The sequence below is a fragment of the Panicum virgatum genome, chromosome 3K, assembly GCF_016808335.1.
Source record: "Panicum virgatum strain AP13 chromosome 3K, P.virgatum_v5, whole genome shotgun sequence".
NCBI lineage: Eukaryota > Viridiplantae > Streptophyta > Magnoliopsida > Poales > Poaceae > Panicum > Panicum virgatum.
Window position 1 is genome coordinate 21,193,274 of NC_053138.1, and position 25,570 is coordinate 21,218,843.

A 25,570-nucleotide genomic window follows, 5' to 3' on the forward strand; every position below is an offset into this window, starting at 1 on the left:
ATGGGTCATCGACTTTCCGACCGGGAATACCGACACCATGGCACGCCTTCGCCCATGCCCTCCCTAGAAGCTTTCTTGATGTCCTCCCCTTGACAGTCCAGGGGCCGGTATCAATCCTTTGCTGTCGTGGAGCACTGCTCAAACCTAGGTGGTAGTCCCTAACCCTCTCGGGGACTTGTGACTGACTCCTTCTGAACATCGAAGGCTGTGGTCCACCACTGCCTCCAACACCACCACTTATAGATCCAGAAGCAGCTCCAGATCCGCCACCCCTCTCGTATCGTGGCCCAGCTTGCTACATAAAGTCATACTCTTGGCGGGACTGGTGTAAGGCAGCCTGTAGCTCTGCATCCTCGTCGTGCCCCTGGCCACCCTCCTCCTCTAGGTCAGTGTGCCGCCCCCTTGCTGCTTGGTCCCTCAGCACTCTTTCTCGGGCCCTTGCTTTTGCTCTAACCTTGTTCCTGTCCAACTGCTCCCTAAAGAATTGCTTAACTTCGGTCGGAACCGAAGGGCAGTCCTTCACATCTTTCCCCCTATGTGCCAAATGCTCTTTGAACCGTGTTGCTCCTCCCCCACCCTTCTCCTCCCTGCAATACTTGCATTTGAAACCACCCCCGACCTTTTGGCCATGCTCCCACACTACGTCTGGCATTGTCCTACAATTACAGAAAAATAGCACGGTGTAAGTTCATGAATATCACATAGTATCTACAATTCGTGCTCTTTTTCATCATACAAACTAGCACGGTTGTAAGCAACTAGGCTCTGAGTCCCAGGTGTCTCAGCCGTCCGAGCTCACCGCACTTCTACAGCAGCTCGTGACTCAGCTGAGAGAGGACCGGCTTGCACAGGAGGAGGCCAGGAGAGCCCATGAGGCTCAGCTTGCTGCTATACAGAGGGAGGCCGCCCGAGAGCGGGCTGCGACCGAGGAGCGTTTTGTCGGGCTTATTGACAGAGTCTCTCAGAGGACAGACGCTCAGTTCCAGCAGATGCAACAGGGCATGATGGCGATGTTCGGGATGATCTCACAGCTTTACTCTCACACCGGACTCGCCCCGCAGCAGCCAGGATAGCCAGGCCTTCAGGGTGTTGGAGCACCTCAGCTTGCCGTTACACCAGCTCCAGCCCCTACTGCAGCTCCAGCTACCTCAGCGACACCGGAGACCACATTCTCGATGTCCGCACTACTTGGGTCTGCCGGTCGTCCACTATTCTCACCACTGCCAGCGACTTCACTCTTCCAGGAGTCTCCTTCAGCAGTCCAGTCAGTCGCCCTCCCCGTCGTACCACAGACACTACCTTCAGGGGGAGGAGGAGAGGGTTCTTTGCTTCAGCAGTCGACACAGCCGGCAGCTTCAGCACTCACTACTTCAGATGTTGACACATCTTCTGATGAGCCGGTTACTACTTCTACGGACCCTCTTCCAGGCAGTGCCAGCACGCGAGCTTCGACGACAGCCGGACCAGTAGCTCGCCTTTTTGGTGCTTTGACGCCAAAGGGGGAGAGAGTCAGGGGGAGTTGGAGTCAGGGGAAGGGTAGAGTTAGAGAGAGCTTGTAGTTAAGGGTAGAGTTAGAGAGAGCTCGTAGTTATCAGGACCTTGATGTTTTATTATCTCATTTGGTGTTAGTTCATGGATATGTACATTTGTCGTTTGAGTTTGCTGTGGTTTGAGACATATCTATGGATTTCGTTTGAGCCGTTGAGCTCTTTGGTTCTTTTTTTTCGAGTTTGCTTGTGTTTATCTTGCTTTATCTTTCTCGCTCTCTCGTTATTTATGTTTGTGTTGTCATCAATCACCAAAAAGGGGGAGATTGTAAGCATCTAGGCCCTCAAGGTATGTTTCGGTGATTAATGACAACCATTATTGTGACTAATGAGTTTGTGCAGCTTAATAGATCATTATCGCTCATTTGGTCATATGTCAAAAGAGGCCCCTCAATTTCATTATTCAAAAAGGTGATCTCGGTATTCAACTCAATTATATGTCAAGACTAAGGATCTTTCTAGTCCTAAGTGTCATAAGGTTGAGAAGGACACTTAGGTTAGTATAGGTTTTTATAGTTTTGTAGTGATCGCACTATTAAGAGGGGTTAAGGCCAAGTAACTTGAGCATGGACATGGTCAATCAAAAATGAATGCACACTATGGTCACTCGGGTTTTCAGAAGTTCAAATAAGTGGTTCTCAACTTATATCTCAAGAATATTTGGATTTCATTCAAGACTCAAATCAGAAAAGGCAAAATCAGGAAAAAGTCTATACACCGGTTTAACCGACGACTCCAATTTTCTATACGTCGGTTAAACGAAGTCAGCAGAGTCTGGACAAGTCAATACACCGGTTAAACCGACGCGTTTGAATTGAATGTCGGTGCATTAGTCCAGAGTTGGTTTTTCCAGGGTGTTTCAAGGTTCTATACACCGGTTAAACCGATGATGTTTGAATTGAGACATCGGTGCAATTGACCAGTGAGATGGTTTTTCCAGGAATTTCTGAAGTTGTACTCACCGGTTAAACCGACGATGGTTTTGAGTTAACGTCGGTGCAGTTGTCCAGAGACTTGGTTTTTCAGTTGATCAGAGGACAACTACACTCACCGGTTAAACCGATGATACGTCGGTTAATCTGCCCAAGTTGTAACGGCTAGTTTTCAGAAGGGGCAGTTTACATTCATCGGTTAAACCGACGCTGACTATTGGAGGTACGTCGGAATAACAGGCGATACGCAGTTTTCTGGCAGCTTTTCTCCAACGGCTCTATTCGTGTGAGCTGCCTATATATACCCCTCCAATGGGTCATTTTGCCACTCTTGACACCAGGCAACATCCAAACACTCATACTATAGTCAAGAGCCACCTTGAGCTTCATCTTTCACATACTTGTTCATTCAATCAATCAAGAAGCAAGATTAAGGACTTGAGTAGAGAGAAGCTTGTGTGCATCCGTTCTTGGTGATCGGTTCTTGCTCAAGTGAAGGCCTTAGCTTGTTACTCTTGGTGATTGGCATCACCTAGGCGATCTTGGTGATCGAGGTGTTTCTCGCGGAGCTTGCCAAGGATTGTGGGAGCCCGGGATGGTGAACGGAGACTCTCAGTGAGCGCCCAAGTCTCGGTGACATGGGAGGTGACAAGACTCTTAGTGAGTGTCACAACGTGGATTAGCGGTGTGTGCCAACACATCGACACTACAGGAAAAAATCCGGTTGTCTCTTGGACTCTCTCTTTTTTCAAGCACTTACTTTCATGCAATCTTTCATGTGCTTGACCTTAGAGATCATAGCTTAGCTCTACCTTGCTTAGTTTTCATATCTTTGTTAGCTTGTGTAGCTTGCTTTGTTTAGCCGGTTGGTGAATTGAGCCTTACTAGCATTGCATAGGTTAAGGTTGTTTTATCTATCTTAGAAATTTGAAAAAGGCCCAATTCACCCCCCTCTTGGTCCATCGATCCTTACAACGGTGTAAGTTCATGAATCGGCTATTAAATTCATCACTAATATTCAATACAACTCATATCCAAAATGTTGGAATGATTTTTTCTATACATTCCATGCCAAATCAACTAACAAATCCTAACATTTCCTCTAACCCTAGCTTCCCCATTTCCTCTAACTAGCATGAAGTTCATCACATGTCACCAGTAACTAACTTAGATCAACATCAACAAGCATCACCATCGCAAAATAACCTCTCATACCTTTCTTTCCCGGAGCCAGCGCCGAAATCCGGACAGAAGTAGCGGTTTTTCGCCGGTAAGACAGCGAAATCCGGTCGGGATGCAGCGGTATGCCGCCGCGCCTTCCCAGCAGCGGGATCCTCTACATTCCGGCCGAAATCCGGTGTTTTTCTGCCGAAATTTCGGTGCTACGCGACGAAATCGACTGCTGGCGGCGGCGGAAGGGCGGAGGGATGAAGGGGAACAGAGAAGAGAGCGAGGAAGGCACTGGAAGAGTGACGAGCTGCGTCGGGGCGGACCCAGGTGAGTTGGGTAGGTTAAAACGCTTAACGGGTTTATTATTGGTTAACGGGTCCGAAACCATTTAGTGATTTTAACCAACCAAATCAACTTATTTTTCAATTATTTCAAGTGCTAATTGCTCAGAAAAACACCTAGTTTTTATCATATTTTTTACATATTTTTTACAATTTTTTTTGATTTTTTGAATTTTGAAACGAAATTTACCGAAATTTCAGTTCCCGGTAACTAGCGAAAATAAAAAAAATACCGAAATTTCGGCGAAATTTGGCCGAAATTGTAAACCTTGGTTAACGAGCACCATGCATGAACTCATGGAGAGAGAGCTAGCTCCACGCCTACCTGCTGGGAGGAATGCTCTTCAACGCTCCGGTCGCCGGGATCGCGCCGCAGAGGTTGTTGTTGGAGAAATCCCTGCATCAGAGAAAGGCAAGGACAATGTCACCGCATGGAAGGAAATCTCTGCACGGGGGAACGATGGGAACAACGAGTGCTCACGCTACTCTAAGGTTGGGCAGTCCGGCAAGCTCCCTGGGGATCGGGCCCGTCAGACGGTTGTTACTCACGCGCCTGTCCAAGCACATCCGGTCATTCATTTTGCGCGATACATGTTTAGAAGGGCGCAAGAACTCAGAAAACAACGGTACGCAATGTTCAGACTCACAAGAACTTCAGGGACTTGATGTTCCCGAGCGTCGCGGGTATGGGTCCTGAGATGCTGTTGTCCTGCAGGTCCAAGCTGACCAGGTTCGTCAGGCCGCCCAGCTCCGACGGGATCTGCCCCTGGATATTGTTCCCGAAAATCTCCCTGGTTCAGATGCCCAAAAGATTCAGTAACACTGCATCCACGCCCAACATGTATAACATGGATACCAAATCTTCATCGTCAGGAGGAAAAAGAAAAAGAAAAAGAAAAACAGTGTCCAGAAGAGCACACACATATATTGCAGCTGATTCAGTTGGCCCAGCTCGGGCGCCAGAGAGCCGGACAACCTGTGTTTCGCCAGATCCCTGTCGAAGATGCAGAAAAGATACGATTGGGCGATAGAGGCATCGAGCAAACAATGAGATCAGACAGACGGGAGGGGCACTGTGCAGCCAGGAAGGAAAGAGGCGGCCTATCTAGGCCACACGTGCTCACAGGCGGGTGACGCGGTTGGCGCCGTCGCAGGTGACATGGAACCACTCGCACGGGTCGGTTGCCAGCCTCGGGTCCCAGCTCGTGAGCACGCCGTCGGGGTCGCTGAGGCCCTTGCGCAGGGCCGTCAGCGCGTCGACGTCCTTGTTCGCCGCCGCCGGTTCCAACGACGCCGCGACCATGGCCCGATGAGGACGGCCGCGGCGACCCACAGGGTTCTCGTGGCGGCGATGCGTGCCATGGTGTGGTGTGGTGAGGTCGGGAATGCGATCGCAAGGCCTGCTGTTGCGGTGCTTGCCTCCTTCGACTCTCGGCCTTAGGGTGATTTTATAGACCACCAGGGGCGTCTTGAATTCTTGATGGCAGGGTGAGGAGCTTCAGTTACCACTGTAGTGGAAATGCTGTGTGTACCAGCAAACATGCATAGGGTAAAATCTATTGTACTGTATCCCACTGACTGCTTGGATACTGACAGTGGGCCTTCGACGATCGATTGTTGTTACTATCAAGTATATTCGCACCAACAGGCTGCTGTTCACCTTAAGCGTTCCCCAGCCAATCTGTTTCAGTCAAAACCTGAAGGAATCTGCTAGCTGTGTTCCAGGATTTAGTGCATGGCAATCAATACATGCATGATGCATGTTCAACGTGGTAGAATTTCATTGCTAGCTAGCTTATACTAAGCTTCAAACCATAAAATGAACCAGTAAATACTTGCTACTTAATATACACAGTATATTTTTAGAAATATGTTCATGATAGATTGGAAGACAGGACAACATTTAATTATATGACCATATGGGCTCGGAGTCTATCTTATGGGTGGGGCGGCCCACCTTCAGCTGGAAGTGAAACAAACATAAAGAGTAGTAATTTAATTCGTGTCTTAGTTAACAGTAGAAAATAATACGAGATGAAAAAGATGTGTTCTTAGGCCAGTTTTAATGTGATTTTTTGGAGAGTTTCGTAGCATTAGATTCTATGCCACATCACCAATTTTGCTTATATGGCGAAAGAGAAGAGTGAGTTTTATGGGAGTTTTGTGAGGTGAGAGAGGAGTTTCATCCTCATAAAACATAGCTTGCTCGGTTACCTAGTTCTTAATTTTGGTAACTACCATAAAACTGTGCATTGAGATTATCTTAGATGATAGATTTGTATTGCGTGAGAGTCGAGCTTCATCGTCATGTCTTAATTTATTGAAGAAAGAAAGACTGGTAGAGATGTTCGTGACCTTGCACGACGTATCTCGTTCTCCATTCTGGCCACGGTTGACGCCATCGGACCGGACGCGTTGCACGCCCTCTCGGTCCTAGCACATGGTCCGATCCCGTCCCGTCGCTCCCCTGCTCTACGCCACGACGACTTGCCACTGCTAAGGTACTACCCGAGCGCGAGAGGCTACGCGGCCGCCGCGCCCGGCACCGGCATCCGGAGGCATGGCATCCAAAGCCGCCCGGTTTCCTTTGATCAGGCGCGCAAGCGTGAGCCCGACGTGGCGTGACCAAGAAAGAAAGAAACCCAAGCGAACAAACGACACATCTCTCAGAGTCAGAGCAACCAACGATTTCATGCAACCGCAATCGACCACAGGCGATACGCTGCCACAATTTTTTTTCATTGGATCGATCGACGCCAGGTACCAAGTACAAGCAAGGCTCTTTGCCCTGAGCCCCTGACACAGTACATCTGTGCCAATCTTTCGGCACACTACTCTTCCTGCTGCTCGCTTATTGTTCATGCTGACCTGACAGGCATCATCGATCTAGCAGTTTGGTTCGTAGGTGCCCCCCGATGCAGCCGCGGGTTGTTGGCGAAGCTGCAAAACAGATAACAAGCACGAATAGGTGATTAGATAGCAGCATGCCAGCATCGATCCCAAAACCATACGAGCTCGTGAAGGAAGGGAGCTCCACCGATCGACCTGCTGGGAGGAATGTCTTTGAACGCTCCGGACGTCGGGATCGTGCCGCAAAGGTCATTGCTGGAGAGATCTCTGCAGCAGGCAGGCAGCAAGGAAAAACGATGTCACCGGCCGGATCATCATGGAAGAAATCGCTCTACAGACAGAGACGACGGAAACACCGAGAGCAATTCGACAACTACTGCGCGCGCTTACAAGAGTTTCAGCGACCGGATGTTCCCCAGTGCCAAGGGTACGGGTCCCGAGATGCGGTTGCCGTGCAGGTCCAAGCCGACCAGGTTCGCCAGGCCGCCGAGCTCCGACGGGATCCGCCCCTGGATGTCGTTCTCGTAGATTTCCCTGCACATCAGACGCGCCCAAAATTAAACAATCAGTACTGACACCGCATTCACCGCCATGCTGTATTTTGAGTAGTACTAGTAATGGATACGGAATTTTCATCAGGACAGAAAGAAATCATCAGGTGCGTGGTTCATCAGAGGGACCATACATGAACTGCAGCTGATCCAGTCGCCCCAGCTCGGGCGCCAGTGGGCCGGACAGCTTCAGTTTCCCAAGATCCCTGTCGAGGATGCAGTGTTCAGATCGATCAAAACAATCAGACAGACAGGAGGCGCGGAGACGACGGCGGCGAGGTGCCTGTGCCTGGACAGGCAGCACTCATCACAGGCGGATGACCCGGTTGCTGCCGTCGCACGTGACGTAGAACCACGTGCACGGGTTCCCCAGGCTGGCGTCCCAGCTCGCGAGCGCGCCGTCGGGGTCCCTGAGTCCGTTGCGCAGCGCCGTCAGCGCGTCGGCGTCCTTGTTCGCCGCCGCCGCCGGCTCCGAGGACGACGCCACGACGACGATGGCCATGATGATGAGGACGGCCGCGGCGATGGGCTCGATTCTCGTGGCGGCGGCGAGCGCCATGGTGTGGGCGTGTGGCGTGGCCCGGTGGTCGGGAGGAAGGTGATCTGAGGAGGAGCAAGGCAGCAGGTGGCGAGGCCTTGCTGCGGCTGTAGTGCTGTGCTGCGGGGCTAGCTAGTACTATATCGCACTAAACGCCAACGGGTTTGGCTTTGAATCAAATATTTTCCTTCGCCAGCCATACTTATTTGTAGAAAATCCAGCTCTCCGTATACTCTTTTTTTCTAACACGTGCGGCCGCACGTGCACCCTACTAATACTTATTCACCCTGTTCGTTGTGCTGGTGCTGGAGACTGCTGCTGGAGTGGTGTGAGAAAAAAATACTGCTGGTTGGCTGGTGGCTGGAGGCTGCTGCTGGAGTGGTGTGAGAGGAAAATACTGTTGCCTGATGCTGAAGCAGAACAGCAGAACAGGGTGATTAAGGTGTTAGTATTACATGTCACGGAGTAGGATGATAGTATGATCCCCAACCAACACGATGAAGAATTATATATACTTAATCTTAGATATTTACCAAGTAGAAATTTGGAGGATCCCTAACTGATATGGTGAAAACATTCATACTTAGAGTATCTAGAACAGATTTCTCGTCTCTCTCCTCAATACCAAAAAAAATATCATTTTACAAAAAGGTGCTCTAGCATATTACCAGTTCCATGATTCCATACCAATACCAAAATATTTTTTATGACCGCCAAAACATACTCCCTCTTATTTAAATGTAGGGGATTCTTCCCTCTATTGTAGCCATTAAGTAATCTACTACGGTACTGACTACTAAAAATATATTAAAAAATTATTGGTGTTGAGAAAATAAAATGTATAGAGTATCATAGATGAGTACTCTGCTAGAGATGCTCTGTTAGGCATGCATTAAGTAGAGTGACATAATCCGATTCTTTTATGGGTTCCTAAAGGCGATGTTGAAGAAATGCATACTACATGCGGAGCTTCACGATATGATCCAAAGTTTTGGGTGGATCCCCCAATTAAAACGACTGATTCAGTGAAATGTTTTTGGAAAAAAAAAGGGTAGAGTGAAATGTTGGGCTGCGAACGGCACCGCAGCTCTCAGGCCTTGGCCCAGCTACGCATTCTGCCGTGCTCGTGTGTACTGTAGCAGCGAGCTCCTGAGTGTGAACTCGCTCAACGCGTCATCACCAGTCACCAGGAACGGTACTTGCTCATCCTACAATGGAAATGAACCGTTAAAAAGGTAAATGAATGGTCTCGCATTCAAGCCCCTAAAACTGTGCTTATTCTAGAATGGGAAATGTGAGGTCCAACCGGAAAAAATGTACTCCCAAACCAGGGTTTACAAAACCAGTGGGAACCAGTGGGCCGGTAACAAACCGGCTCAAATTCAAAATTCAAATTTGAATTAAAAAAATAAAAAATTCTCAAAAAAATCCTAAAAATACTTCAAGGTGCGACGAATCTAATGATGTCAAATTTTCTCAAAAATTTGTTCGTTTAACATACTTTTCGGGCATTTAAAGTTAAACCAAAAAAGAAAAGAAAAAAATAAAACGGCCCATTAAGGCCCACTTGGTAAACCGGTCAAACCGGCCGGTATACCGTTCCAAATGGGTTACACATGCGATTTTAAATTTGAATTTGAATTCAAACCGACCGGTAAACCGATCTAACCGGCCGGTATACCGGTACGAACCGGTTGAACTGAGTTTTCTAAATTTGATCGGTTTCCGACCAAACCGAACCGGTATACCGGTACCAGACCCCGGCGGTTTGGCCGGTCCGGTCGGTAAATGAAATCCTGCTCCCAACTGCCAGGCGCCACACTCCTGTGAGTCCTGTCAGCCCCCCAACGTTCGGCCCGCCCAGGTAACCGTTGCTACTCCAGTACGACATAATTGCGAATGTATATAACCTCAGGGTCCTACCCAGAAATACGCCACGGGTCCCCAACCATTTTCCTCCTCCCCTGTGGAACTCCTCCCCCAACCCCTGACAGTTCAAACCCAAAAACCCCCCGCCGCCGGGAGGGGGAGGGACAGCGCGAGGCCCGCCGCCGATCGCGATGGCTCGCACCAAGCACCCGGCCGTGAGGAAATCGAAGGAGCAGCCCAAGAAGAAGCTCCAGTTCGGGCGCTCCCCGCACGGGAGGGCGACGCCGACAGGTAAGCCCGCTCCCCCCTCCCCCCCCCCCCCCCCCCCCTCCCCTGCCTCGCGATCGGTCGCTGCCGCCGTTCTCCGCCCGTGGCGCTAAGCACGTCTTGTTTTCCTCCTTTTGCAGGTGGAGCGAGCACATCGGCGACTCCGGTGAGTGCGTCCGAGCGGGGATTGCTTCTAGCCTCCCCCCCCCCCCCTCCTTTTTGCCTTTTTTTAGGGCTTATACTCGTCTTGCAACCTGTTCGATGGAATGCAGGCAAGCGCTGCAGGGACCGGGGAGAGAGCGGCGGCTGGAGGTGAGGATCCCCCTGTATTTGTCGAGATCGGGCATTCCGGCGCGCAGTTAGCGCATTTCAGTGTTCTTCCGTTGTCGGTTTCTGATCTTTCTGGGGGGATTGGGGAGTTCGGAGGTGTTCCTCTGAGGTTGCCAAGAGGGTGAGCACGCACGGTGCACCATTTCTCTGGATTCTTTAGTTTGGGGTGTAGCTTAACCTATCATTAGGTATTTAGGTTGCTGCCATTGCCTTAGAAATTAGAATTGTTGCCAAGAAGCGGTTTATTTATGCTTCTCGCAGTGTTGTTATTCGTGATATGGAGTTGGGTTGGCAGAGTTTCTTCAACTTGTTAATGCCACAAGATGATGGCTAATCTGCCAATGCCACATGAGTGTCTCGATTTTGGAGTCGCTATCTTGTTTGCTGTTCGTAATATGTGCTATTCACTTTTGTTTCCTCTCTCTCTCTCTCTCTCTCTCTCTCTCTCTCTCTCTCTCTCTCTCTCTCTCTCTCTCTCTCGGAAGCAGGTACGGCGGGGCCGCAGCAGCAGAAGGTGAAGAAACCACACCGTTGGAAGCCAGGGACTGTAGCGCTGCGGGAGATCAGGAAGTTCCAGAAATCCACCGAGATGCTTATCCCCTTTGCACCATTTGCCCGTCTGGTGGGTGCAGCGTGTACTTGTCCTCCCATTAAAATCGGTTTGGACTGCAGACTGTCTGATGGTAGATGTTGCTTCTGATAATTTTGCAGGTGAGGGAGATCACTGAGTTCTACTCAAGGGGGAATGTGACACGCTGGACCCCGGAAGCCATCCTTGCAATACAAGAGGTCAGCTATACCTAATTGCTCCATTGTGAGCTTGAATGTGCATTAATTAGATTTTCCATAGATAATTTATTGTCAGGTCTCTTAATTGGTATGGTAATATACCACTATAAGAGTTTCAGATTGTGTCATTTCCGAGTGATAAATTCTTCACCATCAAATTCCTTTTACCTAATGGCTCTGGTTAATTAAGAGATGAGGTTTGGGTATGTGTACCTTTTGAATTCTCAGGTTGTTTTCTTCTTGTCCGCAGGCAGCAGAATTCCACCTGATAGAACTGTTCGAAGTGGCAAATCTTTGTGCCATCCACGCCAAACGTGTTACCATCAGTAAGTTGTCACTTAATGGACACCTTTATTAGCTTGCATTCTTTTCGCTGAATGGAAAAGTGCGTAACAACATATCATTTACATGATTCTTTGATGTTTGTTCTGATATTAATTTGGATCAAATGATGTTGTTTGAACTACCAAAATTGCTAATGAGTAGACATATAGCTAGTTTGTGCGCAGCGTGCAATTGTCAACTTTTTGAAAGGCCATTACTGTGTGATTCTCAACAAAGATATCAGCAAATGGAGTTAATTGGAATTTGCTCAGCAGTAAATGTATTAGCAAATGTTGGCTAAGAATTCGGAAATTTCAAGGATGAATGTCAAATGTTCTCTGTAGTAAAACAAAAAAGTGGTTTTCCAATCCGATTTATTGCTGCATCTAGAAATCGTTATGCTTTTCTTTTGTTATGGTAAAAATCACAACAATAAAGAAGTGTTTACCTTGCTGCTGCAGTGCAAAGGGACATACAGCTTGCAAGGCGTATCGGTGGAAGGCGCTGGTGAATGGTGATAGACTAATCATGTGTAATCATGTGTGTTTGTGGACCCTACTACCTGATGAAGGACTCGCTGGCCTTAGCATCTTAGAGTGTAATGTAGATGTATATCTTAATCCAGTGGTGTCATTGAATGTTGCATATTTCAGGTGGCGTTCCTAGTATTCAGACTGTTCCTAGTATTCAGCCTGACGTATCCATGTGCCTATGATGCGTTTGATTAGAATGTTATTCGGATGATCTGTTAACATGTTAGATTAGACCAAAATGCTGTGAAATTGTCATATCTGTGTGGACGGGGAGGTTAGACGGTCACTCTGTGTTGAGTTTGAGAGGGCAGTGGTTGCCCTGCCTTGTCCTGGTGACCTGGTTCTTGTCCAACCCACGCGTTGCTTCAGCGAGCTTATATAGATTGAAGAAGCTCATCATTTTGTTTGCATCTTGCATTCCGAAACTGTCGTATACACTCTGGGACCCCGATTAATCATGACCTGTATATACGAACTGCATGCTGGAACACATACAGATGTTGCCTAGTATAGTACCTAACTCTGCAGTCTGGAACGAACTGCATGCAAGAACGCCGGACCAGCAGAACTGAACCATTCCTGCAACGGCGATTGGATTGCGAGGTTACATAAAGCAATGAAGGTGAGTACAATTACTGGAAGTCTGAAATACACCATCTGGAGACTACAAAGAACATGTAGCACTTTGTAACTCTAACCTACTCTATTCACCTATTGTGACCATGGTTCCTCCATCATCTCTTCACTTGCCTTCCATGACTAGTGTTGTTCGGCCGGGCTGGGCTGTAAGGAAAGGTAGGCTCGAAAGCACGAACCCCCGGGAAGCGTCGGTTGCGTCTGCGTGACTATGGCACGAATTCCTCTCCTTTCATTATGTCGGCCATCCTCTCTCACCCATGGCTGATCTGGTGTAGTCAGGTCCCCGGAGAAGCATGTGCTTGCTCAGGTTTATCTGTGTCCTTCGATTTGGTGGTGCTGTGGTGGCGAACACCTGTTTCGGAGGAACTGTTTAGTAAATAAGCAGTCATACTTGAAAGAAGTATAGCGGAATAATTTTCATGGGACCAGATTTGAATTCAGATTCTCTGATGGCTCCTCCTGACCACCGAGCTATTTCCACAAATTTGATTCCTGAGGAATCAGACACACATTGAATTAGAATGCGTATTATTATAAATCTAAGATTACACGAGTCTTTTCCATGTGGAGAAAAGCTCAACGAGTCTTCCATGTGGTGAAAAGCTCAACCTTGCGTATGCATACTCTTGTCATCGAAGGTAGTTTGCAGAAGCCATTCAGCAAATCGTTGATTTCCATGCATTGTGATGGATCTTGTATTGAAACTCTGCTTTCCATGGGGAGTCCAAGATCGCGCAATTCAAACATCAGAGCTAAAAGTTACAGCCATTTTACCAATCGCAAATAAACCACAAGCAAACTTTTGAAAACTCTAGAACCGGACATGGGCACTGACTTTTCACAAAGTTTGAACTGAACTTTGATTGATACAAATTAGAAGGATTTGCAACAATCAGATTTCTCGACAATCAGGAAGACATGGGATATGTAAGAGAGATACACCATTACTTCAATTTATGTTATTCAGCACACTGCACCTAAATGGATATGTAAGAAATATTTGGCAAATCAAAGGGGAAATAGAACAACGTAATTGACCTGGTACACTTCTCAAAACAGAACAATCTGCCAGGTTCCAGAATAGGAAAGGTGACTTGTCAAGATGAAATATTCCTTTTTTATAAGGTGAAAGTCCAGGAAAAGTATCTAATCTAATACAGGTGCTGATTTGGTAGACAAAGCAATGTCTTACCTTTAGAATTTCAACAAGAATGATGTAGCCCCTGCAATCCCACCATCATCACTTGTATTCTCAAACTACTATTGCATAAATCAAGTACAAGAAACCACCAAACTACCCTGTAACAATTCACCTCACAAGTAGACCATAAAAACAAGCTTTGGTGTACATAAACATAGCTTAAAGCTCAGCCAAGTCTTGCTTCTCGGTGTAAAACCTGAAAAGAATATATTTACATCAACTTATTGTAGTATAGCACTATAGCTCAACAAATATATGATACTGTAAAATGCATGTGGTCACATTTTTTGACCATGGACCAATGAATATGCATGGAAGTTCTTCAATAATGGTATATGTTAATATCTGGAACCAAATCTCTTTAGCAAGGGAGAGAGCAAGATGTACTGGCTTATAGATGAATGAAATAATTTAGTCTCAGAAATCAGCATACTAAAAGTTTAAGATTGATGTAAATATCTGACAAAAACATATCATAATAGACTAATATATTGAACACAATTAGATGCAAAAGTGTATGACTAATATATTGAACGCAATTAGATGCAAAAGTGTTTAGACAAAACTTAAGAGTTGGTTTACTACAATAGGATTTTTTGTGCTGTGAATTTCAGTTAGTGGCAGTAACCAGTCATGACAACAATCAGTTGTCCAGCAGTATAATGCCTGATGATGGACGGTCTTTGTTATAGAGTTATCACTAATATGAACAAATGATAAATTTAGAAATATCGTAAAATTATCTATTCATTTCTGAGTCTAGTAAAAAAATAACATACACATCATTCACGTGCAACAGAACTAATAGCATCAAACAGTACAAACTTCTCCTACCTCCTCAGCAAACTTAATCAAAATTGTTGTCCTTGGCCTTTGCTGGCCTTCAATTGGCACAAAGTGTGCAGTAACTACTGCAGGAAAGCCAGCATTATCTAATACACCCTACAAAAGATACAGAATAATTTGAAATATTGCTCAGATCAAAGTATAAGATCAATGGTTGGGGATGAGAATTGGAAACCCTACCTTTACAATTCCTGCAACAAAGGCTCCGCAGTTGAATGCTCCCATATCTTTTGGCACCGAAATGAACCTGCCAAAACATGGGGGAAATTATAATATCACATTTTAGACCTATAGGAAAAGGAAAAATATTATGAAGTCTTCCAAGGTATCAAACCGGTTAACAAGAAGCTCCTTTTCACTAATCATGTACTCATCTTCATGCTCTGTTCCCTTCTCGAGTGAGTCAGCCACCTGGTAACATAACAAACCAAATCAGCAAATAAGTCAATATTTTCAGTCAGAGGCTACCTAGTTTTCAGTTAGAGTCAAAGGTCAGTTTTGCGGCATGCAGCAGGACATTGCTCATGCCCAAGTCTTAGGACGCTACTATGGCCATTATCTTTGAGGTTTGTTAGCTATTTCTATGAAGGAATAAACCAGAAAACACTGCATCGTTCGCAGCAATTCTTCGCCAATAGCAAAGGTCAAGGAACACAAAAGATGGTAATCACTCAATTATGAGATCGAGTAGGAATCAGAAAGACAGTCACCAGTAACATATTACCTTTCCAAATAGGACCTTCCATACAGTGCTGTGAATGAATGATAAAATCCCCAGAAGTCGTGTCTCTCGCTTGTTCCCCTGAAATAGTAACTCAAAATCTTTACTAACATCACTACCTCAAAATGGAAAAAAAAGGAAAAGGAACATAAAGTAGGTATATAGTAAGATGGAGATTAATTCATAAAATCTGGAGATCCCTTGAAGTCTTTACAGATATAACAGCAAGTGAACATTTCATCCTATGTAGTTAAAAGGATGAGCTGATACAGTGACACTACAACAGTTGTTATTCAATTAGTTCATGAAAATGCACTATAGTTTATACTAAATGCGCTCTGCTTGAATATCCATATGTGATATATCAGATTTGAGCTTCAAAAAGTAACTTCTGTTTCCAAAAAAAATTGAAAAGAAATAAGACTATAAAATGTTATTTGCAAACATGGAGCCAAGAAAATGTTTGATTTCAGCCTTTTACGATGCTAAAGTATATAGTGCAAGCCAAAAAAAAAACTGGTACCAAACCTTCTCTCTGTGACAGAGAAGTTCAAGCACCCTTGCACCAACAGCATAACCAGCATCCTCCAGTCTGAGCATAAAGCAAAAACAAAAATATGTAGTCCAGATGAATTTATAGGTTGATGGATAAAATTTATAGAACAAATTACATCATCTGGGCATAATATAATAGCATGTGGTAACTGAGAGGGCTGTACCACATATCAATCAAGACAAGTTTGTAAAAAAAAAAAGCAACTTGGCAGCAAATAGTCAATTAAACTCACTACAAATTCATCAGACCAATATAGATACAATAGAAACTACCTCCTCTCCAGCTCCGCAATGTTGTCAACTTGTGTTTGGTTGTACTGAACCAACTCTGAGAACAAGAACGCAAATGCACTCAAACTGACCTACAGATGATAAAACTCACTGAGTATATAATGCAATGAAAAATGCACGAGAAAAAGCAACTTTCTTAGTTGCAAAATAAAAACCCTAAAATACCAAGCCCATGATTAAAGCCTCTCATAGTTTCTAACCAGTCACATTGAAAAATTGTCGGCAATTAAAAAGTGCTGCACAAAAGAAATAAGCAATAACTCCCTGGCCGTTAATAAGCATGTCCCCAAGAAACCTCAATACTAGAAAGATGACAAATAGTGACCACATTTAGAGACTGGATGCAGTGCAATAGGATGGGTCTCGGGTACTTGCACTTGGTGACTGGGTCAAATAACACTTTTGTGGGGGTCCTATATTTTGCCTGTGTATATGATACTTGAGGGTCCTTTATTTTCTCCCTATGTATATGATGGTTTTGAGGGTCCTTTAACATGTCCACTTATCCTTCTTTTAATGCCTATTCCTACTGTCCTCCACCATGATTTGGGCACTGAGATCATGATACCTGGCCAGTGACAAGGCTGGTAAGCCCAGTCAGAAGGCTTTGGGTTCATACCAAAAAGCCAAAAAGGCCTTATATTTTGTCTGGCTGGCTTCGAGAACCTACAGTTCCATGCCACCAGCAGCAATTTCATAATAGCAAATGGCCTGCATCAATGTGATACTCTGGTAGGCTGACGGTATGGTGTGTAGTTGTTAATGGTATTAGATTCAGAGAAACTAGGAGAAATTACTCCTCAATCCTTTCATTTTATGTGTTCTTCAGTCACTCTTATAAGCTCCACTTTTTAATACTTTTAGTTCATTACCCTTCTTTGAACTTCACTTCAAGCTGGGTGGGTGGAGATTATTTCAACGTGTTGGAACTTGGAACAGATGTACCGAGTATGCAGCATGATTAACATTTCTGTGCCACTCCAAATTCCAAAACAAAACTGCTCCCCTATGATCCAATGCTTTTGTATGAATAAACAATGAGCTCTGTTGAATATTAACATTCTATTACAAATCTCAGATTCAATAAAAATGCAGCTCTGTCCATCTAAAGAACACATTACTGTACCACATACTCATGGGTTCACTGTGCTGTTCCATATAAGAATCAGAAAAATAGTAAGGATCCTAATTTAGAAACAACCATCAGCAATTGAGATGGTACTTTGCTTCCCATTATACAAACTCTGTTTGCAACTGAATTTGGCCATACTAGAATGACAGATAAAGGAAAACGTAATCCCCCTTTATTGCTGTTTTGATTATAAGCAATGACTACAGTTTAGGTCCACTTCAATGAACTTCAGAAAATAACCATAGGAAAAAAGACGACATTTGCAAAAAAAAAATTATATCTGACTAGTAAGAATGTTCTCCCTCTAGTCAGAAATAAAGTTTGTTTTAAAATGTGTGTAGTTCAACTAAATTATCAGTGTGAAATAATTAGATATACAAGATGGAAAATGTTAAAGATGATATTTGTCTCAAAAATACTTCAATCATAATGTAATTTTACTAGGTTTACAGTTAATCTACAGTAGAAATTGGGGGGGATCAAAATTGTGTTTTGAAGTCCATTCTGCTTTAAAAGATAACACTCATTAGTGTCAAGGAGTACAAATGAATTGAGACAAGTTCAAGTGATTGCTACCAACGGCATCAAATTATTCAGTGGACCAATTGTCTCGCCACTGCTTGAATTAAAATGGTCAAGAGAAATGGGGCAATTCATTAACCACGGCTCGGGCAACTACATCTCACCACGCAACAGCTCCGACAATCCCGCTAGCCTTGCCAACAGTCTACAGGTTACATCCCTACTGCCTTCCTAACACAACCTCCGGGAGAGCAACGAACTGGAAGGGGTCACCTTTCCAGCGCAGCGAAATGCTCCGCCTGAGGAAGATCTACATCACGAGCACGGATCCAGGGCGGCCGTGCGTGTGTAGATCTGAAGGGAATTTGCAGCGGGGACTGCGCGTACCTCCTGCCTGCCGCGGCTGAGGGGCTTGTCGAGGACGTTGGCGTACTGCTTCGCCTTCCCGACGCCGATCATCTTGTCCGCTTTCACTCGCTTCAGCCGGTTTCTTGGGAGGGGAGCAGGAGGGCGTGCGGCGCCGGTGGTGGGGAGAGAGGAGCAGGCGGCGTAGGAGGGGAACGAGGCGGTGGCCGGTGGGGGGGGGGGGGGGGGGGGGGGGGCACCCCGTGCGCGAGCGGAGATCGGAGAGGAGAGGGGAGCAGATGGAAAGGTTCTCAACTCGCAACAAAAGGGTCTAGGGCAGGAGATGCTCGACTAGAAATATTGAATTCAATTGAATAAGGGTCACATAAACAGCACATTCAATTCAAGTTAATGAATCCATCTTTGTAAAACAAAGTTCATGAACGAATTCGAATATATTTTAAAAAATCAAATATGTTAATAATATGAATCTGATCATTCACATCTACAGTCGATTTTTGATACCATGCGCCTTTAAATGGTAAATTCATTTTTCTATTTGGGAAACTCTACTTCTGAAACTAAATAACATTTGTATACATGGAAATATATATCAAACTAATGTTATATAAATATCAGGTTAAACTTATTTTAATACTACTAAAGTTCTACAATCAACATTTGGAACAAATATGAAATTGATATTTTAATCAAAAATCAAGTTAGTTGAAAAAAAATGTAGCATTGTCAAAATTTCAATTACTAAGAGTAAATGTAATGGATCGTCAAACTGTTAGCAAGTAGTACTGTTTTATTGCGTGCGCTATATATGTTTGAAACTTTTGTTTGCGTGTGACCCGTTTCGTTGTTAGTGTGCTGTTTTATAAACCTTCTTTCATACTAAAATTCATGCATGGTAAGTTCTAAAAGAAATGAATAAATAATCATGAAGGTTAGTGTTAAACTACTTAAAGGCCCGTGCATCACAACTAGCAAAAAACAATATTTATTCCCGTAGCCAATAGCGTGGATGCATCCACCAGCTAATTGGAAGATAACTAATTTTAGCTATGGTGGATATCCGATCCAACCGAATATCCGATCCAACCGAACTGGCTAATGCGTAGCTAAACCTCTTCTAACAAATTGATTTAACTCAGCTAATTCTAGCTAATCAGTTAATGAATTAGCGGGGTGGATCCAAACTGGATTTAATTCCAGCTAATCACCTAGAATTAGCTGGATGGACCGATCCAATGGACTGTGAATAAGAACAGACAGCAGATAAGTACAGTGAAATGTTCGTCTTGGAGGCCTAGGCCGTGGCGGTTTACTTGCAAATGGTGGTTCGTTAGCCCGGGCAGATGCTTTGCCGCCGTGATCGTGTTGTTTGGTGGATGTTTTGCCACCTGTGGTTACTTCGAGTTTGGCGGATGCTTTGTCGCTGTTCCTCTACTCTGGCGGATGATTTGCCGCCGTGGTCGCGCTATTCGGTCGATGCTTTTGCCACCGTCTTGTGCTTCGTTCTTGCTCTCCCTTGCCATCTTTGGCGACAGTATTTTGTGCAGGTCCTGCTTTTCGGGTGGCCTTTGTCTGGGTGGCTTGTTTGGAGTGTCCTCCTCCGTGCTTCTTCTGCTGTCCGCCTGTTGTGTAGTGGCTATGGCCATTTCGTGTGTTCGTCTGTACTCTTTCTTTAGTGTTTCTTTATCCTTAGTTCTTTGTGCTCTTGTGTTGGCTAAATTCTGTTTGGCCGTAACAAGTTTGTGTTTGTAACTGTTTTTTTCTTAATGAAAAATGTGCTCATGCACGGCCGTGAAAAAAAAATTGTTCCTCTTAAATTGGCAGTTGAAGACAGTCCAGACTTAAGAACACTGATCTTATGGTTGACATTATGGAGAAATAACCGCTGCGGATTTTAGTTAAACAATAGGGTTATAGCAGAAGGAAAAAAAAAGCAAGAGACCAGGATCAAGAGAAAACAGGCTTCATCCCATGGACATCGATGGGAAATGTCAAAACTTTGCCAAAGCTGGAAGAGCCAAGAAATAGAAAACAGGATGAGGCGACCGCCGCTTCTAAACTGTTACGAGTTACAACTCCAAAACGCGCGAAACGAAAAGGGGTTAGCAAAAGAATTGCAACTATACAGGACATCTATATCTGAAAAACGATCCCCTAAATCCTTCCTCAGCTCTTGCTAATTCTGCTTCGGATTCGACTTGCTCGGCGTCTGCTTCTTCAGGCTCGCGCCGACGCCGCGGCTCTCCTCCGACGCCACTGCGGCGGCGGCGGCGGCGGCAGCGTTTAGCACTGCCTGCGCGCCTGCTGCTCTCGCGACCGCATCCCGCAGCAGCTTACGCGGCCGGAACCGGAAGCTACCGCGCGACGCCGACGCCGACGACGGCGCCGCGCCGCCACCGCGATCTGCCGGCGCCCCTGGCGCGCCGACCAGGCAATGCAGGAGCAGCAGTGCGCAGATGAAAGGAGCGCCGATGGCGATGGGTTTCATGGCCGGGACAACGCGTGCTAGGCACTGGCGCACTGCCACCAGCTGTCAGGTGATTGTGAGCGGAAAGGCTTCCGGTTCCCCGAGCAGCCTCGGGAGGAAGGAAGTGACCCGGCGGGATCGCAGATCGCGGCTGGCGATGGCGGCGGCATGTGACGAGTTGCTGCGAGCTGGAGCCGTACGGCCTCCATCGGCAGACACCTAACCAGCCTGCGCTGCTCGTCTCCGAGTGTGAGGTCGAGGGTGAGCGTCGTGCACGTCACATGGGACCTGATCCGGCTGCGCTTCTGGTGTAGTATGTTCCTTCGATCCTCGCCGGTCAGAGACGCTTCTGTTCCAATTCGTCTGGAACCCGTGCTAATTATTATCCAAAACAAACAAAAGTGCTAATAGGTTGAAAGATTTAAAAACTTATAAATAAGAGTACGAATGCTAATACGTGCTAAAGTTTAGCAATTAACTTTAGTCCACCCAAACAGGCTAGGCTCGTTTCAAATTGTGTTTCCGGATTTTTGTGTAGACGCTGGCACTGCGATGCCGGTCGCAGCACTGTCGCCACTGGCAGTTCCATGCCACCGTATATACCTCACTCTCGCCCTTCTTGGAAGGAAAGCGCCACGAAATCGGGGGAAGCCGCCAAGGGCTCGCGGCTGGGTGAATGGACGAGGAGCACTACTCGCGTTCCCCGAATCATTAGCTCCCTCGTGCAATCCAGCAAGCAGCGCGCTCCGACAGATCACCATCTCCTTTTAGCGCTGACTGCAATCACGTCTTACGGGGCTGCGCGCGGATCACTAGACCCGTCACGGCGTCACCCGTCGATCACCACACGGATCAGGCCAGAAAGGCAAACCGACAAGGACGACGCGATCCGAGAGTGCATCCATGTCGAGCAGGCCAGGATGCAAGCTACGTCATCACAATGGCAACTAACCCCAGTACAAGCGAGCGAATGCAAATCATAGGATACAGATGGGACATTGGGACGCAACTCCTCCCTAAGATCGATCGGCTCCAAATTTGATCTAAAGTTCTCATGGTGAGGGTCGAGCTGCGGACGGACCGTGAGTTGGGAGAGCCATTGCCTGCCGGATCTCTTTGTCTTCCGAACCTGCCAAATGTTAGCTGAAAATGATGTGCAGATGTTCATCAGGTACTAGAATACTTTTCCAGTTTGAGAAAGCTCTCAGAACTTAAAACATGTGTCTAGAACATTTACATTCTGGCAAACGCCTCGGTAACGAACAGCCCCAGGGCATGCTACATGTTGCTACCAATCTACATACACTGGACCACCGGGCTGGGAAAAGCTATAACCTCAATCTATCAATTGTTTCTAACCCACAAAGAGGCAAAACTATATAAGTTGAACCTTTGTCTAATGTACAAAGGTCATTGTGAGCATTGTCACCATCCAAAATCAAAAGGCAGCCGAGCTTGTTCGCCTGAGCTGATACTTGGGTTCTGGAGGCAGAGCAGAGCTCAATATCTCATCGAACTCCTGAAAATAATGTGAAGTATAGACCCCCCCCAACAAAAAGGCAATGTTAGCAATGATATCAACATGAATATAATGCAAGAAAATATTCATAAACAGCATTGCATGCAATTAAAGCGCTACCATTTACCCACTGTCAGGGGGGGTGGGGTGGGGAATTACTTCACGCTGCCAAGATTTGATGCATCACCACAACAGAAAAGGAGCATCACAATCTCATTATGCTAGGCATAAAAACGAAATGGATTGTGATGTCATAGCATTGTGAAATAACAAATCCGACCAGTGTGAAATCAGATAAATAGTATAAAGATGACTAATGGAACAAATTTCTCAAGGCAACCCATGGATCCAATGCTCAGCAAAAAACTCTGTTTTTTCAGTCAAAGCAATGGTAATGGCATTGAGCAATTTGATATAATTATATGATGCAACAGCAATCCAATGCCCATTAGGTTCTTTGGATCTATGGAGTTGTTCCCATTGCAAACCTCAATAATGAGGAAAAATAATTCCTTCCCCCCTTATGTAGCTCTGATTGATGATTTAAGATGCAAGCCTAAACAATATGAGCACCACAAGTGAAGAACAATGAATGCCTGGTTGGCTAACTTCAAAATCATTCATCCAAGACAGCATGAAAGATTAGTAACTGTAGGAAGTCATCCGGTGGAGATAAAACGTAACTATTGAGCACCAAAAGTTAAAAAAATGAAACGAATAAATTATTAACGTGGATCAGAAGTCTTGCCCATCTGAAGAACAGTTTTGCAAGAACTGACAGTTTAATATGAAGACATTGTAGAATGCTTTGTTGATACCCTCAACAAAACTAACGAGAAGAAGAAAACAAAATTACAATAACAGGAGATAAAAGTACCTTCTGCTTCTTTAGTCTCTCATTCTCCTCTTCTAGATGGGAAACCTTGTTTTCAAGCTCATTAGTGTAAGCCTACCAAGCGCAATGCATACAGTCAATGAAATTGATAACTATACATAGAAGGAAAAAAAGAACATCCCATTGTTTAGCAGCTTTCATATCCTAGCTAAAAATTACAAAATAAATACCAAAACCCATGCCTTCAACATTTCACGAGGCCTTCTTGTTGAAACCAGAATGTCATAACAAGCAATGACATTAGGTACAGAAATTAGAAATAAACAGGATAACAGAGGCAGACCTGCTTTCTCGCTCTTGATCGTGCAGCTGATTCCCTATTTTTTATCATCCTCTTCTGCCTTCTTTCAATCACCTTATCTACCACCTCCCCTAAGGCACCACGCTTGCGCCCAGGTGTTTGAGGGTCCGAAAATGCACCAACTGTTGGCGAAGTAATCTGGCCATCCGAGTAAATTGAATCCAACATAGCACCTGTAGCAACAGATAATGGCTGGGGAGACAACTGACTAGCCATGTATGAACCCACCAAACTCGGCTGCCGGGACTCCAAAGCTTGCTGCTGGTACTGCTGCAACCACTGTGCTCCAGAGTTCAAACCAGAACCGCCACCCGCCACAACATTGCTCCCAAATGTATTCATATTACTCGGCAAATCATCCGAATCCTTCATAAGTCCTTCCGAAACAACCCCAGCTTTAACCAAAAATTCCTCAAGGGTCATTTCCCCAAGCGTTGGCTGCCTTTCCCGCCTGTGCCGTCCACCATCCGTAGCACTGGTCCCAGGTCCATCCTGGATACCCTTCCACACCTCATCAACAGTCTTCTTGCTCAGCTGCGGAGGCATCATAATGCTCCCTTGTCGCTGCAGACTCGATGCTGTATCAGGCTTGCCAGTGACAGTGCCATTTGGGTCTACACCGTCAGGAAGCACGCTCTTCAGGAGCTCATCAAAATTCATGCTAAGCAATGGCTCTCCCAAATGGTTCTGCACCTCATCCAGGGTAAGGTTGTATAAGGACCCCTGTCTTGCCAAACCCTGAACCTGCCCGTGTTGCGCCGAGCCAGCATCACCGCCTCTGCCACCTCCAGCCTGTGATGCCATTGCCTGGATCATGAACCAGGGGCGGACCCAGTACAGGATATGGGCGTACACATGTACACCCAATAATTTTTGCAAAAAATCGAAGTCAGTAGGTAAAATACATGGTCGGATCCGAATACAATTAGCATAGGTTAGGGGTTTGGGCGTTCGATTGCGCACAGCAGAAAGGAAGGGAAGGGAATGGGCGGGCATACCCCTGTCGGATGCTCGTCGCCGGCGAAGCGCCCCACGAAGAACGAAGAACGGGCCAGGGGCCGCGCCACTCGCCCAGTCGCCGCCGCTAGGAAAGGAAGGCCGATACCGAGAGAGAGAGAGAGAGAGAGAGAGAGACGGAAATAGGCTGTGTCCTATCCCCTGCCCCTTATGCCGATGGGGGGCGGCGGCCCCCGCCTCGGCGCCGCACCGCCGCCCGCTCCCCGCTCCGCAGTCCGCACCACCGCCGGGATTTGGCCGCGCTGCCGCTGCCACCTGCACGGCACGGGCCTGCCGCCCTGGCCCTGATGAGAGTCTGGGTCTGGGAGAGACTAGAGGGAGGAGCAACGATCCTCTTGAGAGAGAGGGAGAGAGCAGAAATGGTGGGGGGGGGGGGGGGGGGGGGGAGAGAGAGAGAGAGATGGAGAACACAGTTTTTTTTTCTAAAAAATTGCAATTGCTATTTTTATATCAATTTGGTTTCCTAAATTGACTTTCGTGTATATTGGTATGCAAGATACTTACTCCATTCTAAATTATACTTGATCATTTTAGTTTTATCTTAAATTAAACTTATCTAACTTTAATCAAATCTATAAGAAAAATATATTGATATCTACAACATCAAATAAATATACCATCAAAATAATTTCATGATTTATCTAGTGGAATTAATTTGATGTTGTAGATATTTGTAAGTTTTTATAAGTTTGGTCAAAACTAGATAAGTTTGACTTAGAATAAAGATAAAACAACGTGCAATTTGAAATGGAAGAATACTTGATTTCATCTTCCAATGCAGGAAAATGAGTTGTCTCTTCCATTCTCACTCATCTTTGTTGCCCTACATGATTTTATTCAAGTTTATCGTAACAATATCGCAGACTTGCAAGCACACTCTTAACTTTAAGAAGATCCAATTAAGCAGCTTTGGCAACATCATGCATATATGTATTCAGCATACTTTGTATTTTTCTTTTCGGTGGTAATGTCACAGGTATGTAGCATTAGACTATCCGTATTCGTGGTACTCCAAATTCACTCTCTAAATGAAATATTCTTATCTGGTCATTAAAAT

The 25,570-nt window shown here is 45.7% G+C and overlaps 4 protein-coding genes and 1 pseudogene across 7 annotated transcripts; 1 reads left to right on the forward strand and 4 right to left on the reverse strand.

The window, feature by feature from the left end:
- Positions 1 to 295: 295 nt before the first annotated feature.
- LOC120700713 lies at positions 296 to 5,352 on the reverse strand (annotated as a pseudogene).
- A 1,496-nt stretch (positions 5,353 to 6,848) lies between these two features.
- LOC120700714 (leucine-rich repeat protein 1-like) lies at positions 6,849 to 7,950 on the reverse strand. Its single transcript, XM_039984952.1, has 5 exons — positions 7,703 to 7,950; positions 7,526 to 7,597; positions 7,231 to 7,374; positions 7,036 to 7,107; positions 6,849 to 6,930 (listed from the first exon to the last, which is right to left on the reverse strand). Exons 1-5 carry the CDS (start codon positions 7,948 to 7,950, stop codon positions 6,849 to 6,851), a joined length of 618 nt encoding a protein of 205 aa, XP_039840886.1.
- Positions 7,951 to 9,868: 1,918 nt separating this feature from the next.
- On the forward strand, positions 9,869 to 12,327 carry LOC120698310 (histone H3-8-like). 2 transcript variants are annotated; one of them, XM_039981849.1, is made up of 7 exons: positions 9,869 to 10,089; positions 10,206 to 10,231; positions 10,338 to 10,377; positions 10,881 to 11,017; positions 11,107 to 11,184; positions 11,435 to 11,510; positions 11,970 to 12,327. In XM_039981849.1, the coding sequence occupies exons 1-7, from the start codon at positions 9,990 to 9,992 to the stop codon at positions 12,017 to 12,019; spliced, it is 507 nt and encodes a 168-aa protein (XP_039837783.1). In that variant the 5' UTR covers positions 9,869 to 9,989; the 3' UTR covers positions 12,020 to 12,327. The 2 variants fall into 2 exon arrangements, with proteins under 2 accessions (XP_039837783.1, XP_039837785.1); XM_039981851.1 differs by having other exon boundaries at positions 10,884 to 11,017; positions 11,970 to 12,296.
- A 1,431-nt stretch (positions 12,328 to 13,758) lies between these two features.
- LOC120698309 (trafficking protein particle complex subunit 5-like) lies at positions 13,759 to 18,541 on the reverse strand. Its single transcript, XM_039981848.1, has 8 exons — positions 18,336 to 18,541; positions 16,277 to 16,365; positions 15,977 to 16,040; positions 15,452 to 15,529; positions 15,062 to 15,138; positions 14,908 to 14,974; positions 14,716 to 14,823; positions 13,759 to 14,077 (listed from the first exon to the last, which is right to left on the reverse strand). The coding sequence occupies exons 1-8, from the start codon at positions 18,405 to 18,407 to the stop codon at positions 14,048 to 14,050; spliced, it is 585 nt and encodes a 194-aa protein (XP_039837782.1). The 5' UTR covers positions 18,408 to 18,541; the 3' UTR covers positions 13,759 to 14,047.
- Positions 18,542 to 21,944: 3,403 nt separating this feature from the next.
- LOC120698307 (ABSCISIC ACID-INSENSITIVE 5-like protein 2) lies at positions 21,945 to 24,871 on the reverse strand. Of its 3 annotated transcripts, XM_039981846.1 has the most exons (4): positions 24,495 to 24,871; positions 23,479 to 24,303; positions 23,178 to 23,249; positions 21,945 to 22,300 (listed from the first exon to the last, which is right to left on the reverse strand). In XM_039981846.1, the coding sequence occupies exons 2-4, from the start codon at positions 24,298 to 24,300 to the stop codon at positions 22,220 to 22,222; spliced, it is 975 nt and encodes a 324-aa protein (XP_039837780.1). In that variant the 5' UTR covers positions 24,301 to 24,303; positions 24,495 to 24,871; the 3' UTR covers positions 21,945 to 22,219. The 3 variants fall into 3 exon arrangements, with proteins under 3 accessions (XP_039837780.1, XP_039837779.1, XP_039837781.1); XM_039981845.1 differs by lacking the exon at positions 24,495 to 24,871 and having other exon boundaries at positions 23,479 to 24,488; XM_039981847.1 differs by lacking the exons at positions 21,945 to 22,300; positions 24,495 to 24,871 and adding an exon at positions 22,309 to 22,465 and having other exon boundaries at positions 23,479 to 24,488.
- Between the last annotated feature and the right edge of the window lie 699 nt (positions 24,872 to 25,570).